The following is a 16,561-nucleotide window of genomic DNA, read 5'->3' on the forward strand; positions in this document are numbered from 1 at the left end:
CCACCAGCCTGGATTCCCTCTCCCTGTTTTGCTGAAATAGGTTCTCCAACCCCTTGCAGTACACACAGAGAGGTAGGACCACACCCAGCCGCAGACACAGACTGAAGTCAGCTCTGTGTGAGAGGATTCACCCAACACTCACATGAACACCCCTTTGGGGGAGAAAACAAAATAATAGTCTTGCACTGTATAGAAAGATCTGCACAGCGCAAGCTCATAAAAATTCGCCCTCTCCCTCAATGTGAAGAGAGATATTTACTCTCTCCCCCCCTGCTAGAAATTATAAGGGATTATACGGGATAGCAAACAAAACAAAGCAAATTACTGAGCAAATAAAACAATGAAGGGCTAGTTGTGGGTGTTACCCAAAGTAGCACATTTGATATACAGCTACATGGTCAATATTCCTAGCTTCAGATACAGAAATGATACATGCATACAAATTGGATAATCACATTCAGTAAATCATAACCTTTCCAATGATATCTTACATGTCTACGACAGCCTCCATCCATGCCTCTAGTGAGAGGGTGAGTGATGGGGCAGTAGTGATTGTGAATAAATAATAATAAAACACATGCCAATATGAAATGAGAGCCTCCCGCTCTTTTGTCTCTACGTTGATGCTGCAGGGATCTCCGTCCCTTCTCCTCTTCAACCAATCACGTTGGGTGCGGGGAGGGCTTAATTCATCCTAGCTGATATCTGTTATCGTGCTTTTTAGCCAAGCGGCGGTGGTTGGAGCCCAGATCCTCAAAGCTATTTAACTCCCATTGCAGTTTCTAGGAATTAGGTTCCCTAAATAGTTTGAGGATCTGGGCTGGGGTGCTCACTGTTCAGCTCTTGTACATTTCCTCACTAGCTCTGTGGCAACCATTAGCCAGGGAAGAACCATCCTTCCCTGTCTGACCCCACTGGAGCGTCAAGGGTTGCATCATTATCCATGACGTGATTCCCAAGCATTTGACTCCCCAAAAGAGCTGGGGGCAGAACTAGCAGGCCATGTGCTGTCAAAACCAGCTTTCTGAGGTTACTTCTGTATATCGACTGTAGGTTTTTCTATAGCAGCCGTCACTGAGCTGAGTTACTTCTCAGCGAGAGCGTCCCTCTTGGAAAAGAATGCAGCCTCTGTGCCTGTGGAATCCAGGCTGCTAGCAGAGCTGTTATGTGCATCATTGGCTGAGCCAGTGCACAGCTGAAAGGAATTAACTGTTTCCAGGAGGCCGGTGATGCAACCTAGACTCATTTCGGGGGCAAAGCGGGTACACAGATTCCTCATGCTTTTGAAGAAACTCAAAGGCCTCACCAGGGCGTCTTGGCACTGAGCTGTGTGTGTAAATACGGGACCTGCCTGCACATTTCAACCGACTCTGAGAGACTATTTCTAGTCTATCCCAACCTCAAAAGGGGGGGTGCCTTGCATGTGGAGCTTGTTAAGGATTTGTACTGAACTTGTTTTTTAAACATAAGCCATGGGTTCAGGGTGCGCCAAAGGAAACATACCAGTGCAGAATACACCTCATCAGCTCCTCCAACCGCAGGCACTAGTCTGGCTGCACTTGGAGCCAGTTAAGAGCAGCGTGTGGGGGAGAGAGAGAGGGAGTTGGTGCTGCTGGAACAAGAACTTGGCATGGGAGAGCTGCAGCTGCTCAGCCCACACCTCCTGTGGCCATACCTGTTAATTCAAGTTTAGGAGCTGCTGGAGGAGGCACAGGAAGGAAGCACATTCAACACCCCTGAGTCCAGCAGCCAATGCTAATACTGAAATAACACAGAGGAAAGGCCAGGGTGGTTGGGAATTGCACTGCTTGGTACCAAAAGGCAAGCTGTAAGTCAGGAGGACAAATCAGTGTCGGAGCCGGATGGCGAATGGAGGGCAGGTATGCAGTTGTAAAGGGATTAGTGTTAGACTGCACACATTCAGCACTGTGGTGTACATAGCTATGTAACTTTTATGACTGTATCTGTGTTCTGCCCCTTTAAATGTCTCTCTATAGGACTCTGCTGTCAGCTGAGACTCTCAGCCATTTTGTGTTCATTTCAGTGCAGACTGTTACAAACAACATAAACACAGGCCTCATACCCTCCTGGGGCCTCTATTTTTGTTCTTTCTTTTTCCGTTGCTCTCTTAATCTCACGTAAATGACTGAAAAGATGTTAGATTGCACATCCACAAAGAGCAAAATCACAATTTCTTTTAAGATGGAAGCAAATTCCAGAATCAATGACACAGAATGCCCAAAACATACAGACTTAGGAGCTGTCAACTTGAGCAGTCTAGCTGATCTCACCTTCTGGGACAGGGTACTCCAGACAACATAAGAAAGGCCATAGTGCAGGGGTTGGCAACCTTTGGCACGTGGCTCACCAGGGTAAGCCCCTGGTGGGCCGGGCCACTTTTGTTTACTTGCCGCGTCCGCAGGTTCGGCCAATCACGGCTCCCACTGGCCCTGGTTCGCTGTCCCAGGCCAATGGGGGCGGCGGGAAGCGGCGCAGGCCAAGGGATGGGCTAGCTGCCACTTCCCGCCGCCCCCATTGGCCTGGATCAAACTCCTTTTAATTAATGCAGCACATTCCTCGGCCTGCACCACTTCCCACCACCCCTATTGCGATGGTGAACCGCAGCCAGTGCAAGCAGCAATCGGCTGAACCTGCGGATGTGGCAAGTAAACAAACCGGCCCACCAGAGTGCTTACCCTGGCGAGCCGTGTGCCAAAGGTTGCCGACCCCTGCCATAGCGGGTCAGACCAATGGTCTATCTAGCCCATATCCTGTCTTGTGACAGTGTCAAACCTTCAGCGGGAATGCACAGAACAGAGCTATTTCCCATGGTCCATCACCTGTCATCCAGTGGCAGTTGAAGGTTTAGGGACACTTGGAACATGGGGTTCAACACCTTGAATCACATCCAGAAACCAACTGCAAGCGAGTGTAATCTACTGTCCTCACTGTCACCTAATGTGCATCTGCCCTATGCTCAGGCTTGAGCTTCCAAAGGTCCTTGAATGTAGACCCAGGTAAAGTGCTGGAGATGCCAAATCCTGGCGGAGGAGGGGGACCTCTGAGCCCATCTCTGAGCCTTTGTCAAAGCCTCCAACTGACCTCAAACCATGGATTTGCCTCAGAAGAACATTATGGGCTGGCAATTAGCGTTGGGGGGAGGGGAGAGAGTTATGAATGAAAGCTAGGGTTGCCAACTTGGTAATATTTAAAAACAGGACACTCCAGCAGGAGGGCCGGAGCCTGCCCCACCTCTTCCCTGTGAGGCCTCACCCCTTCCCCCCAAAGTCCCACCCCATCCACTCCTCTTCTCTCCTCCTCCCTGTCACTTGCCACTTTTCCCCACCCATCTCCCAGATAGGGGGCAGCCTCGGCTGCCTAGGGGCTGGCGTGGATGAGGACCCGGTGCCTCCCCCGTAGTAGCTGGACAGTGGGTGTCCGGTCAGTAGATCTGACCAGACACTGTCGGGGCCCCTTTTCGACTGGATTTTCCAGTTCAAATCTGGGCGCCCGGCCACCGCATCGAGCGCTCCTGGGTCCCAGTCCAGCTCTGGGAAGGAGAGGGCTCTATGGCTACTGCAGGACTCGGATCCTAGGCCTCAGCACGCCTGGGCTCCAGTCACGGCCCTGGGAGGGCGCCTGGGCTATGGGGGAGTGCGGGGGGCCTGGACGGTGGGGCCCGTGGGCGCTGGTCCGGACTCTGTGCCGCTCACCCCCCGGCTGGGCGTGGCACGTACTGCTGGCAGGGCGGCTCCCTGTGTTTCGCTTCGAGGGCTGGTTTCTCCAGTCGCCAAGTCCGGCCGGTGGTGGGGGAGCCTAGCCCCCCTACCCCTCCCTTCTCCCAGGATGGGGGCTGGCCCCACCCAGGCTACTAGCCTGGCCTGAGCCCGGCGGGGTGGCAGCTGCCAGCGGGGGGGGGCGGTGCCAGACCAAGCCCCGGACACGGGGACCCTGGGAAGCCCGTTGTCCCTCCCTGGGCCTCCGGGGGGGGAGGGGCGGGGAGGAGGGACACTGGCCCTTTAACGCTGCCCCGCCCGCCCCAGACACGGGCGAGCGCTGACCGCTCAACCTAACTCGCCCTCCCCAGCGGCCCCGCCCATCCTCGCTGCCGATTGGTCGCTGTGTGCCCTTGATCCCAGCCTTGCGCGGTCGCCGCCAATCAGTGAGGGTGGAGGGGCAGACAGTGGGTTTGTATGTGGCGGCTGAGGGCCGGAGAGCGAAGGAGCCGAGGGTTAGTGAGGTCTGTGCTGGGGGAGCCCGGTCCCCTCTCGGGAGCGGGGCTAAGAGGCGGGGCGGGGGTTCCTCCCCCCCCCGTGGGGCTGGGCTGGCGGGGGTTCCCCCCCTCCCTGGAGCTGGGCTGGCGGGGGCTCCCCCTCGGGGGGGGCTGGGCTGGCGGGGGCTCCCCGGGGGGGGGGGCTGGGCTGGCGGGGGTTCCCCCTCTCCCTGGAGCTGGGCTGGCGGGGTCCCCCCGGGGGGGGGCTGGCGGGGGTTCTCCCCCCTCCCCCCGGGGGGGGGCTGGGCTGGCGGGGTCCCCCCGGGGCGGGGGCTGGCGGGGGCTGGCCTGAAAGGTTTTTCCCTGGGGTTCAGGAGGGGGAGGAAGGGACCTTGGCTGGTCCCTCCTGGGGAGCTGGAGAAGGGGACCGGGGAAGTGGGGGGGGGGGGGAAAGCGGTGGGCCCCTTTGGGCAGTGACTTATTTCTAAAGGGGAATGTGTGGGGGTGGAGGAACCACGCCCTGATCCCCATTGCTCTGCCCCTCCTCCCCCCCGCTCAGTGTTCATTCCCTTCCCCACCCCGGGAAGGTGCGTCTCCCGCCTGTGGTGCCAGGCGCTGGGTGCCTGCCCGCTGACAAGGCACGCCTCGAAATCACTGCCTCAGCAGCGGGCCCACGCTCCTACTTGTGGGGCATCCCAGGGTGCTGATGGAGTCACCCCATTAACCAATCCCTTTGGAGCCCTCTCCTGAACCATCCCCAGCTCCAGCTTTCAGTTTGGTAGCTGCTTCTGCTGGTTCTTGGGAGGTGCTGTCCCTCTCGGGCACTTCCCTCTTAAGTGGCTAGCAGCAGTCAGCCCGAGAGACTGGGCTAAAGTCCACTGCAGTCACACCCTGTGCTCTCACTCTGCCCTCAGTCGCTCCCACCCAGCCCTGCTGAAACCAATGGGGGAGTCACCGCCTGCTTTGTCTGTATTAAATGCCAGGAGGGGAAATCAGGGCTTTAATGCCCTGGAAATAAACAAACTGAGCAAGATTGGGGCCCCGACTGGTACGACAAGGACTCAAATGCCAGTGCTTCATGCAGGCAGAGGCTGAGACATAACAGCCATCTCGGGCAGCTGTGGATCGCACTAAACATAAACACCGAGTGGGCAAGGACAAATTCCTGTGCTGTGGGGAGAAATGATAAACAAAACTCATTGTGGCTGAAAGAACAACTAACAAAAAAGTAAACTTAAATCCTACATCCAGCATAGCACACTTGCACTCCTACTGTTTGCTTTGCTTATTGCTTCTTGGCCAAAGGTCAGTATCTTAAAGAAGCTCTTTATATATGAGCTTTGGGGGTCATGTGGTCCTACTAGATTGTAAACTTTTTGTAGCAGGTTCGTGTGCGTGTACAGCACCTAGCACTGTGTGGCCCTGATCCAGACTGGACCCTCTGAGAGCCCCATTATATGCAGAACCTTAGCCTGAAGTGATCTCAGCATGGGTCTGCGCAGGGATGGGTTTTCCCATTAAAGTCAGTGAGTTCCGCATGAGTTTGTAACAGGATTAAGGCTTTAAAAATGTGTTGGGTTTTTTCCCTGCCATGATTCTGATAGCAACAAATTGCTACTCTAAGCCCCAGTTGTACTATCATTGGTTTCACAGGACTTTGTCTAGTTGCTTTAGTCCCAGTTGTAATAAGAACAAAACTGAGCAAGCTCTTGTCTTATTTAATTTGTAAGATTAAATCATCTTGATTGTTTCAGGCTGATGTTGAATATTGATTATATTAAAAGAAAAATTGTTCCAATCCCATAAAAAGGGTTGGAAGGGCAGAAGACCATCACTCAGAATTCTGTGACTAAGAGCAGACAATCAAGGACGTACAAAATGATCATGCAACAAGGTGCATTGGGCTGGATTCTAACATCAGGGCAGTAGCAAATGAGCTGTAGGTTCTGGGATACCGAAGTTTTATCATAACCAAAGACACCCAGCTCCTGGGATGGATCCACAAGGTCAGCGTGATCTTTCTTTCATCTCTGACTATTTGCAATAGTGCTAAACTAGAATTTCTGGAATGAACCCTTGTTAAAATGAGCACTGTAGCATCGTGCAAAGTTTTTCTGCCAGTGAAGAAACATTCTAGGCTTCATAGGTTGCGACAGTGACAGCCTCCCTTGCTGAAGTGGATACAAATGCCACTGTCAGTGCTATTGTTGAAAGGTGATGCATGTTGCAGAGCGGTCTGGTGACTAGATCAGTGTATCAGACGTGTACTGGCTTAATTGTGTGCATATTACCAGGGTGCTGTGCTTTTGGTCTGTTGTCACTGTTCTGCATGGTGGTGAATAAACCTGTTGTTTTATGACCAGTACAACTAAAATGTCTGTTTTCTCTTACAGGCTCTAGTATAAAACATGAGGCTCTATGAGGGACGAATCAGATCTTTCCAGGCTCCTGTCACTGTTCATAATTATCCCAGCAGCCACGTTTATGTGTTTAGAAATGGCCGATCAGATCCGGATGAGTCATCGGAGGAGGAATCTGAATTCATGGAATTACGTCCAAGGGGCAAGGAGCAGCAGAGAAGCAGTTCTTCCCAAGAGAGAGCTGGGGATGTGGTGCTACTGGAACGAGAGCTCACCGAGGGTGATAACCTTAACAAGCTAGCGCTGCAGTATGGGTGTAAAGTAAGAGCCGCAGCAAGATGGTGCAGCTCCTTTAATTTCTTCCCTTAGTCTTGTCTTCATGTGTGTTTGTTTTGTAAGCACTTGTGTTTAGGGATCTGTTATGTGTAGTTCAGTTTCTGTGCATACAGAGAGAGGCTTCAGTTGTCTGACACAGAAAGACGACTGCTTCTGTGTGTGTCCTGTATTTATTGATACCCAGGTGTAAATCAAGGTGATGCAGGGTGCAGATGTCTTGGAATTAATAACACAAGTAAAGTGTATTCACTCCCACACCCAGCATGACCTGGATTCCTGTATAATTTGGATGACTAAGTGTGTTACAGCTCTCAGGTAACACACAATTATTAATAATTTGTTGAGGGAGGACAACATCTGTACTGAAAAAGGGAGACGAGTGCTGATCGTAAGGAGTTTACACTCTGTTAAGCAAAAATCCCTGATTACAGAGGGATCTCATAAAACTGAATGGGCACCAAAATGGCAGATTAAATTCAATATAGATAAGTGCAAAGTAATGCACACTGGAAAAAATATTGCAACTATACATAGACACTGAAAAGTCCAATTTAGCTGTTACCACCAAGAAAGAGACCTGTGAGTCACTGGGGATGTAGGCACCGATTCCGTGAGTGCTTCGGGGCTGGAGCACCCACTGGGAAAAATTCATGAGTGTTCAGCATGCACTGGCAGCTCCCCGCCCAGCTCACCTCTGCCTCCGCCTCCCTTGATCGTGCTGTGTGCCCGCTTTTTCCCACTAGCTCCCAGCGCTTGCCCCACGAAACAGCTGTTTCGCACAGCTGGGAGGGAGGGGGAACATGGCGCGCTTGGTGAAGACATGGGGCGGGGATTTGGAGAAGGGGTCCAATAGAGGCAGGGAGGGGGCGGAGTTGGGGGTAGGGACTTTGGGGAAGAGGTTGGAATGGGGGCAGGGCAGGGGGTGCGAGCGCCCACAGGCCCTGGGGAAAGTTGGTGCCTATGACTGTGGATAGTTCTTTAAAAACTTCTGCTCAATGTGCAGCAGTGGTCAGAAAGGCTAACTGAATGTTAGGGAGTATTAGGAAAGGGAGGAAAATCAGACCGAAAATATCCTAATGACATTGTATAAATCCCTGCTGCACCCACACCTCGAATACTGGTCCTCAGAAGCCCCATCTCAGACAGGAGCTAGTGGAACTGGAGAAGTTTCAGAGGCTAACAAAGATGACCAGGGGTATGGGACGGCGTCTGTCCAAGGAGAGTCTAGAGCAGGGCTGGGCAGACGTTGTGGCCCGAGGGCCAGGTCAGGGTTGTGAAACGCTATGGAAGGGCGGGAAGGGAAGGCTGTGCCTCCCCAGTCAGCCTGGCCCCCGCCTGCTAGCCGACCCCTCCCACTTCCGCCGCCTGACTGCCCCCCTCAGAGCCCCCAACCCCTCCTGCTCCTTGCCCCCCCCGGACCCTGCCCCTTAGCCAACCGCACCCCCCCCGGACCCTGCCCCCATCCAACCTCCCCCTCCCACCCCCTCCCCGTCCACTGCCCTGACCCCTATCCACACCCCCGGCCCCCGACAGGTCCCCCGGACTCCCACACCTATCCAACCCCCCCATCCCCTGACCAACCCCCCCCCCCGGACCTCCATCCCATCCAACCACCCTCCGCCCCAACCACCCCCCGTGACCCCACCCCCTATCCAACCCTCCCCTCCCCCACGCTCCCTGCCCTCTTACCATGCTGCTCAGAGCAGCAGGACTGGCTTATTGGAAAGCCTGGGAGGTGGGCGGGAGCAAGCCACGCAGCCCGGCAGGAGCGGTGGGCCAGAGTGGTCCCTGCGCAGCAATGTGGCTGTGGGGGAGGGGGTGACAGCAGGGGAGGGGCCAGGCAGGATGGTCCCATGGGCCATAGTTTGTCCACCTCTGGTCTAAAGAGATTAGGGCTGTTTGCCTTAAAAAAGAGACTACTCAGGGGGATCTGGTAGTCTATACAGTCATGAATGGTGTGGAGAAAGTGAATAGAGAAGTGTGCGTCCTGCATTCTCATCTCCTCCTCTCCTGTAGCCAGCTGCCACCTTACCTGTGCTGATTGCTGGCTTGTGTCTCCAGTGCTGGCTGTCAGCCACCTGGCGAAGACAAAGTCTTCAAGTGGCCATTGAGCATCCACTGCATTGACAACAGGACTCCTGCTGCAGCGGTTGTGAAGCTGCTGGAGGGCTCCCTGTACTGTAATTACATATTGTTGTTTAAAAATTGATCTGTACCTTGATCAGGCAATGAGGATGCAGCTGATGGTGCATATTGGCTCATTCAGGAAGGAAAATGTGTGTGGCGTTTTTTTTTTTCTTTGAGAGATATTTACTGAGTTTTTAGACTGATTTTCATTGCCAAATGCATATACAGGTGTTAGTGCAGTAATGTGCTTAAATGCTAAGAAAATAATGCCTGGAAAATACTGTCCCGAGTGCTGTTTCTGCTGCTAGGTTTAGTGCAGTTGGTTAATTTGTTACATTGCCCTGCTGTCCTGTCCTGCCCATTCTCTGTTCCCCCGGACTTGGTATCTTGAGGCACCTTTGTAAGCCTCCCCCAACTCAGGTTGGATGGTGTTCCTGGGAACTTGACAGGAATGCGCTTTTCTCAGGCAGAGCAGTCACCTTTTCCTGCTGCTTGAGGACCAGAACCAGGGCCCAAGTCTGAGGCTTGTGCGTGGAAAAGCTGAGCATCACATGAGGCTGCATGTGGGGTTTACTTTGTTGCCTTTTCATCTCTCACATGATGTCCCGAGGGGTCCAAGGTTCCGCAGTGTGTGTCCTGCCTCCTACAATGACACCCAGTAACTCAACCCCAGTGTTTGTTTCCCAGGCTGTAACCAGGCCTGAATTCTGTTCAGGGCCGATTTCGGATCCTTCTTACTACTTTGGTAGTTATGATGGGTATGTGAATGCTGGGTTTGATCATTATCATTTATATTATAATGGAGCTCCCATTTGGTTCAGGTCCCTCTTGTGCTAGGAGCTGTGTAGACACAGTGAGACACAATCCCTGCCATGAGATGTGAATGAAAGACAAAGACATAGTGGAGAATAAAAAGCAGTGGGAGATTCTGGGTAAACAAGAAATCATGTAGTTACTGGAGAGATTATCATCCAGTTTATTTTGCCAGCTGTGTGCTGTTATCTGAAGTAATTTGATTCTCTCCATCCACCACTGTGTCATGCCAGCCATGTAGTGCTACCAATCTTTGCTCTTTACTCTCTTTAGGCAATTACAGGGTTTGTGGGGGCAGGTACATAAGGGATTAGTGAATCTCAGGTGCCTAACTCCCAGAATCAGCCCCTACTAATTCTTTTTGTGAATCTAGCCCTGGGAACCAAAATCCCCTTGGCAGTCACCATGCAGACATCATTTTTGAAGATGAGATATAGGCTCCTCCATCAGTTAGACACACAGCACCGAGAACAGCAATACTTTTAAACATCTGGGCCTGTGTCCCAAGGATTTCCCCAGCTGACAGGAACAGCAGAAAACCTAGGGATGGGAATGACAAAGCTGAAGACAAATACAACTGATGGTTCCTGGAGACACTACTGAACGTGTCTTGAAGGTTACACCTTTCAATATGTGAAGGACTGTAACATATAAGATTCACTGGGGGTCTTAACCTTGCTAGGAAATCTCTGACTGCAGAGTCAGAGAGCTGCAAGAACAGTTAGGACAGTGAGCCAGACTCCCCATAGCAGCAGGTTTCCGTCAGTGTTTGTTTTCACTGTTGACATTTTGTATTTTCCTGGTTTGTTCGTGAGTCAATATTGGTAAAGGATTGTGATGCCTTAGGTTTACGTGTTTCTCCTTTCTGAATTCCGTAGGTTGCAGATATCAAACGTGTCAACAACTTCATTTGTGAACAGGACTTGTATGCTCTGAAGTCTATCAAGATTCCAGTCAAGGCCCATGGGGTGTTAACAGAGACCAGCAAAGAGTTAAAACCTCCTCAGAATGCGCCTTCCCGGGCTGGCATGACACTGATTGAACTACCAGAGCCTGATGATGGAGCCACCAGCAGCAGCAGCTATAGTGAAAGCAGAGACCTGACTGACTACTTTAAGGGGATTGACCAGACCATTGAGGATGTAGTGCAATCCAAAGTCCATTTAAATGCAGATTACTGCATAGACGCACCAAACTGCCCCCCCTCCGGTTCAGTGGGGCAGAAGGAGCCCAGTAATGGTGCAGACTGTGGAATCCAATGGTGGAATGCAGTTTTTATCATGCTTCTGATAGGAATAGTCTTGCCAGTATTTTATATTGTCTATTTTAAAACACAACAGACTGGGGCTGCAGCCCATACCTCAAACACAACCTTCGCCTCTAATAGCTCAGCTCATGAATTGGGGGGGGAATTGTCACAGCACCTACCGGTCGTAGAAACCCCCAAAGCGAAGATACAGCCCAGTACTGCCTCACCGCCCAACACTGATACCCATAAACCAGTAACTCTGACCTTACTGGATTCAGTTGGCTAATTTTTTTTTAAAGTGAGCTAATGATCTTGACTGAACACAGGGTGACGTGTTTTCTCTGAATGAATAAAAATGTTTTGTAGCTTACCACGTGCAACAGACATTTGCGTTTATCAACCCTTCCAAGGGAAAGTAGCTTGCCCCAATATACTCTTATTTGTTTCAGGTACCTCTCAAGAGTGGCCTTGTCTAAAAATCTGAACTAGGCAGACACATCAGAGTGTGTGCTCTTAAATACTGCATGGGTTATTGATTGGAATAATGCAGTCTAATAGCACATGAGAAGACACATTTTGTATGGACGGAGCATTTTTTCCCCCACAACAACTTAAAACAACATTTTTCATTCTCTGGCAGAACCGAGTGGGCCCCGCCTGTTTAACCCTACGTATGCCTTTCTAGCTTGATAGACTAGCTCGGGTACGTGGCACTGTTAAAACTAAGCAGGACACTGGATACTCTTATCAATGACAGTATTAAGCTAAATTGTGCTAGATTGACGGAGGGTCTTAGCCTGCTGTGAGCGCCATGGTGGCAAGGATCTGCCTGTGCAGGGAGGCCCTGTGACTTCATTTGGGCTCCATGCAGGTACCCAGAGCTCTCTGCAGGAACCAGCCCTCAGGTCAGTTATTCCTCAGTAAAAGCCTTTGTTCAATAGTGATAGCAAAAGTTCTCTTCAGCTGCAGAGTCCAGCCTGCCAGCAACCTGCAGTGGCCGACTCAGCCTTAAAGGCATCTTGAGATAGCGTCACTAGTCAGCAATCCCTTTGTCTTTGCACAGTGAGCTATCTCCAGCACTGCGTTTCAACCTTGGAAGTGTCCTTGCTCTTAGGAGTTTATGCTAGATAGGTCAGTGAGGAGTTTTCCATTTTGTACAGTAATCAAAAGTCAGGGGAAACAACCCCCAGCTATTTTAGGAGTTCAGGAGGAGCATAAATTGCACAAACCTGGTGTAGGCTAATTTTAGGCATTTTTAGGGCCTGTGTAGATAGTCAGTCATGTTTCTGATCACCCATCTCCATGCAGAGAGAAGGTCTCTTGCGTGAGTCCAGAGCCTAAGCCGTTCTTGATGCATTCTGGTCTGTTGAACGGAGGCCCACAGGTATCAGGTATATTTTTCAAAGATTTGTTTACAGTAAATGCTAAATGTAAATGTTTACAGTATATGCGATAAATATGGATGAAGACTAAGCTTTGGGTTGTTTGAATCTGCAGTTAAAAACCTCTTACTTGGTGTAGCCATTTTAAAAATAAATTCAGAACCGTTTCTCATGGCTAACCCCTGCTATCAACATTTTGAAGTTGTAGAATTCAAAATACTTTAGGAAACATTGTGCATAACATAAGCAAAATCTCCATAATATATTGCCTAAATCTAAGCTAACTTTCAGCATAGAGCAAAGTTTAAGGAAGTTGGACTTTCCCCGGGCCTAGACACTGACATCCCAGGAAGTGCAATTATAATGCATTTGTTTACCAGCCGGATTGTCTTAAAGGCTACTAGCTGAAGTTATGGTATGAAAAGCACAAGGGTGCTGAATGCAGAAGGTAGCTGGGTTCTGCCCCGCCCTCACCTAACTGGAGGATGGTTATAGAATTAGTACTGTTGTAACAGGGTACAAATCACAGATTCATAAGCTTTCGTGGGCTACAGCCCACTTCATCGGATGCATAGAGTCCAGTCTGTGCATCCAATGAAGTGGGCTATAGCCCACGAAAGCTTATACTCAAATGTTAGTCTCTAAGGTGCCACAAGTACTCCTGTCTTTTTGCGGATACTGACTAACACGGGTGCTACTCAAACAGATTAATAGAACGGTCATTAGAAAATACATAAAGGTTTTTTTTCTCTCTCTTTCAAACACTCAGATACAAGAGTCAATAGTTTTAGATGTATTTAATAACACAAAATTAAGTAGGTAAAGGAGGAAATGATAGAAGACTGAAAAATAATTTTTGAAATGATTTGTTGAATTAAGGAATTGCCTGCTATTGTCTTGTCACTAGAGGGCACTGTTGTCACATAAATACACAAGTCAATGAGGCAACGTGAAGGAAATTCAGATCTGAAATTTATGAGCACAGTGATTAGTACCAGCCATGTCTGTCCCAAATTAATCTAAGTGCTGATGACTATCTTATCTAAGGTTCTGAGATGGGTGTTGAAGTTAAGAGCTAGAAGTTCTGTCTTTAAGATCAATTATGTCAGTAATAAAGTCTTGCTGGCCTGAGGCAAATGCATGGACAGCATTTGTGTTTATGATGACTCAAATGAAAAATGTATCTGAAAAACTAGCTTCTTGCTGCAAAGGGATCTGGGTACAATGAATAAAGTAAACAGACTCTTCCTGAGTTAAAGTCACGGTACTGATAAACAAATATTCTTCCTGCAGCAAGTAGGAAGCTCTTGTCATGCTTCAAGGACGCTTGAGGGAACATAATTTTTTTAAAGAAATAACCTAAAGCATCTGCTTTCTTAAAGCCACCTGTATCCACTTAAAAAATATATTTTTCTTCTGTGAAGGAAAACTGGTCCCTTCTCTAGGTTAATATTACATTTTTAAATGAAGAAAAATTCAATAAAAGCACAATAGGAACGATTCTGGACTGCTGTCTGTTTCTTTAGCCGTATCTTTTAAACTACACGATGTTGTTTAATGTTGCAGTTTTCCTTAAAGCAAGTTTTAGGACAGAACCGTGGCCAGACACTGGTCAGATTAAGAATTTGTTTCAATTATAAACATTTACTTTACAAGGAAACATAATCACAAAGAAGGCAGAGTACTGTGGCCATTAGTTGTGGGACCAAAATATCCAAGCGTATCCAGTTCCAAATTGCAGAATGCTGGCTACAAATATTAAGTGTTTTTAATATGTACGTTCCTATTCACTACTGAAATGGAAAACACAATATAAAATTTAAATCTTTCACTCCAAGAGGCAGACTGGAATGTTGAAAGTTCTGCTCTGAAATGTGACTGTAAAGATCACCCTTATTTACTGTGTTTCCTTATCAAACACGTTAAGTTTTCAAGATAATCCATCAAATTGCCACCCATGATTAAAATCAGCCTGGGACTGGAGACTCAAAGGAGCTGGATTTCTCCTTTGTCAGATAGCCTGCAAATGTTTTATTTTAAGTGTTGCTAATTGTCCCCTCGTTGATAATCTGTGCCATCGGGCCCGTGCTTTCAGGGAGTTACGCGGGTGAAAACATTTGGAAACCAGCAAATGATTCTGCTGGCACACAAAGAGGAACAGAATCCAGAGCAGACGCTCTCAGCCATGTTGGCTCAGCAGGGTTAACCGGAATAAAAAGTAGTAAACTTAAACCAGTGGTTCTCAACCTGTGGCCCACAGGCCACTTGCAGCCCAATCAGCACATAGCTGCGGCCCATGTGCCAGCCTCAGGGCCAAACAGGTAGTATTGGATGCAGCCCACAATGGTAAATAGGTTGAAAACCACTGACGTCAGCACAGCTGAGGTTCAATGTGCACGGGGAGCTGAGCTGCTGATTCAGGTGGTGCCAGTTTCACAGAACTGCTCTTTTGGGCTATTAGTCCCAGTTCACAGGTGTCCGTGTGCCACGCCTCCTGCCCTGCCCCCGTGACCAGCTGACCATGTCTATGTTATAGTAAAAGCAAAGTCTTTATCACCAAAACCTCAGCGCTACGAGATAAAGAAACCAGCTCGCCACCACCCCTACAAAAATGTATTTAGAAACACCTAACCAAACTTGCTTTGCCTAGGTCAGTTTTAGCTGCCTACTACAGCCTTCCTTAGCTGTGACGATTACGTGTTAGCTGAATAATTCTTAACACAGATTTTTGGCAAAGCATCACCTGAACACCTTGTTCATGCCCCTTTGGTGGGAGCCCTTTGCTAGGCACCACACATCTGGGGAAAAGACTTACCTGTGCTTCCTCCACCACTGCAGAGCAAGAGTCCCAGCTGCACGTCTTAGAGCAGCGGGTCTCAAATTTTTGTACTGGCGACGCCTTTCACACAGCAAGTCTCTGAGTGCAACACCCCCACCCCCAAATGAATTAAAAACACATTTTTAACACCATTATAAATGCTGGGGGCAAAGTGGGGTTTGAGGTGGAGGCTGAGAGCTCACGACCCCCCCCCCCTTTGTGATAAGCTTATGTCTTAGCGCGTGCGTGTAAGGGCGCCACCATGACTTGGCTACTGCCCCACTAGGCTGCTCATTTAACCCCATCCAACGCTGTAGACATGCCACACCACACTTGAAAGCTCTTGAGTGTGCAATTTGCAAAGGCTCAGCTCACTGGCAAAGCAAAAGTCCCTGAGAACATACAAAGGCACTTCGCCTCAGCGAGGCTGGTTCTGTGCTGCCAGCCGTGATGCCCCCCCAGTTGTGGCTTCAGGTGCCTTCACTTTCAGGTACTCAAAAGTAGGTAGGAAAGGGTTTTGCTCACACTTCCTAGCAATGGTAAGCTTTAGGCAGAGGCCCATTTCAGCATCAAAGCTGCAAGCTTTGGAACGTTAGTAGCAGCTGACGCTAGAGTGAAATGGAAACGGTTAAGCGATCACAACTGTAGTAATTGCTGTTCCTGTGATCACGTTTTTCTGTTGAATGTCACTATGTTCAGGCCTTTTTAAAGCTACCAGTATCATAGGCTTAGGCACTGCATCCCTTTGTGCCTGAAGTCTCACAAATGGTGGTTTACTTCATGGTGAAAACGGCACCTCTGGGTACTGAGCAGCATTTTGCTGAGCTGAAGTTTGACATTAGCTGCAAACTAATGTACAGTATTAAGCTCCAATCCTCATAATTTACTGGTATTTCCACATTTTGCAACATACTCATTTTATTGCTCTTAGGCAGCGGTGGCCAACCTGTGGTCCTGCAGCCACATGCGGCTCCTTGTATAGGCACCAACTCCGGGGCTGGAGCTACAGGCGCCAACTTTCCAGTGTGTTGGGGGGATGCTCACTGCTCAATCCCTGGCTCTGCCCCCCACTCCACCCCTGAGCCTGAACTGTCCAGACTACTGAAAATCATCCCACAACTCACAGCCAAAGGCGGCACATTGCTCACAAACCCCTCTCCCCCCACCCAAAAGAAATGACCTCATGATGTAGTCTCTTGCTATCCAGGAGTCAACAGACCCCCCCAGATGTGTTAAGCTGCTGCAGAAAGAGATGAGTAGGGA

The 16,561-nt window shown here is 49.5% G+C and overlaps 1 protein-coding gene across 7 annotated transcripts; it reads left to right on the forward strand.

Moving 5' to 3' along the window:
* The first annotated feature begins 3,558 nt into the window (after positions 1-3,558).
* On the forward strand, positions 3,559-13,971 carry LYSMD4 (LysM domain containing 4). 7 transcript variants are annotated; one of them, XM_044980605.1, is made up of 4 exons: positions 4,181-4,231; positions 5,968-6,219; positions 6,607-6,894; positions 10,728-13,971. In XM_044980605.1, exons 3-4 carry the CDS (start codon positions 6,622-6,624, stop codon positions 11,382-11,384), a joined length of 930 nt encoding a protein of 309 aa, XP_044836540.1. In that variant the 5' UTR covers positions 4,181-4,231; positions 5,968-6,219; positions 6,607-6,621; the 3' UTR covers positions 11,385-13,971. The 7 variants fall into 7 exon arrangements, with proteins under 7 accessions (XP_044836544.1, XP_044836538.1, XP_044836539.1 ...); XM_044980602.1 differs by having other exon boundaries at positions 4,187-4,240; XM_044980606.1 differs by lacking the exon at positions 4,181-4,231 and adding an exon at positions 4,787-5,518.
* The last annotated feature ends 2,590 nt before the right edge of the window (positions 13,972-16,561 follow it).

The sequence above is a fragment of the Mauremys mutica genome, chromosome 11 (genome assembly GCF_020497125.1).
Source record: "Mauremys mutica isolate MM-2020 ecotype Southern chromosome 11, ASM2049712v1, whole genome shotgun sequence".
NCBI classification, from domain to species: Eukaryota; Metazoa; Chordata; order Testudines; family Geoemydidae; genus Mauremys; species Mauremys mutica.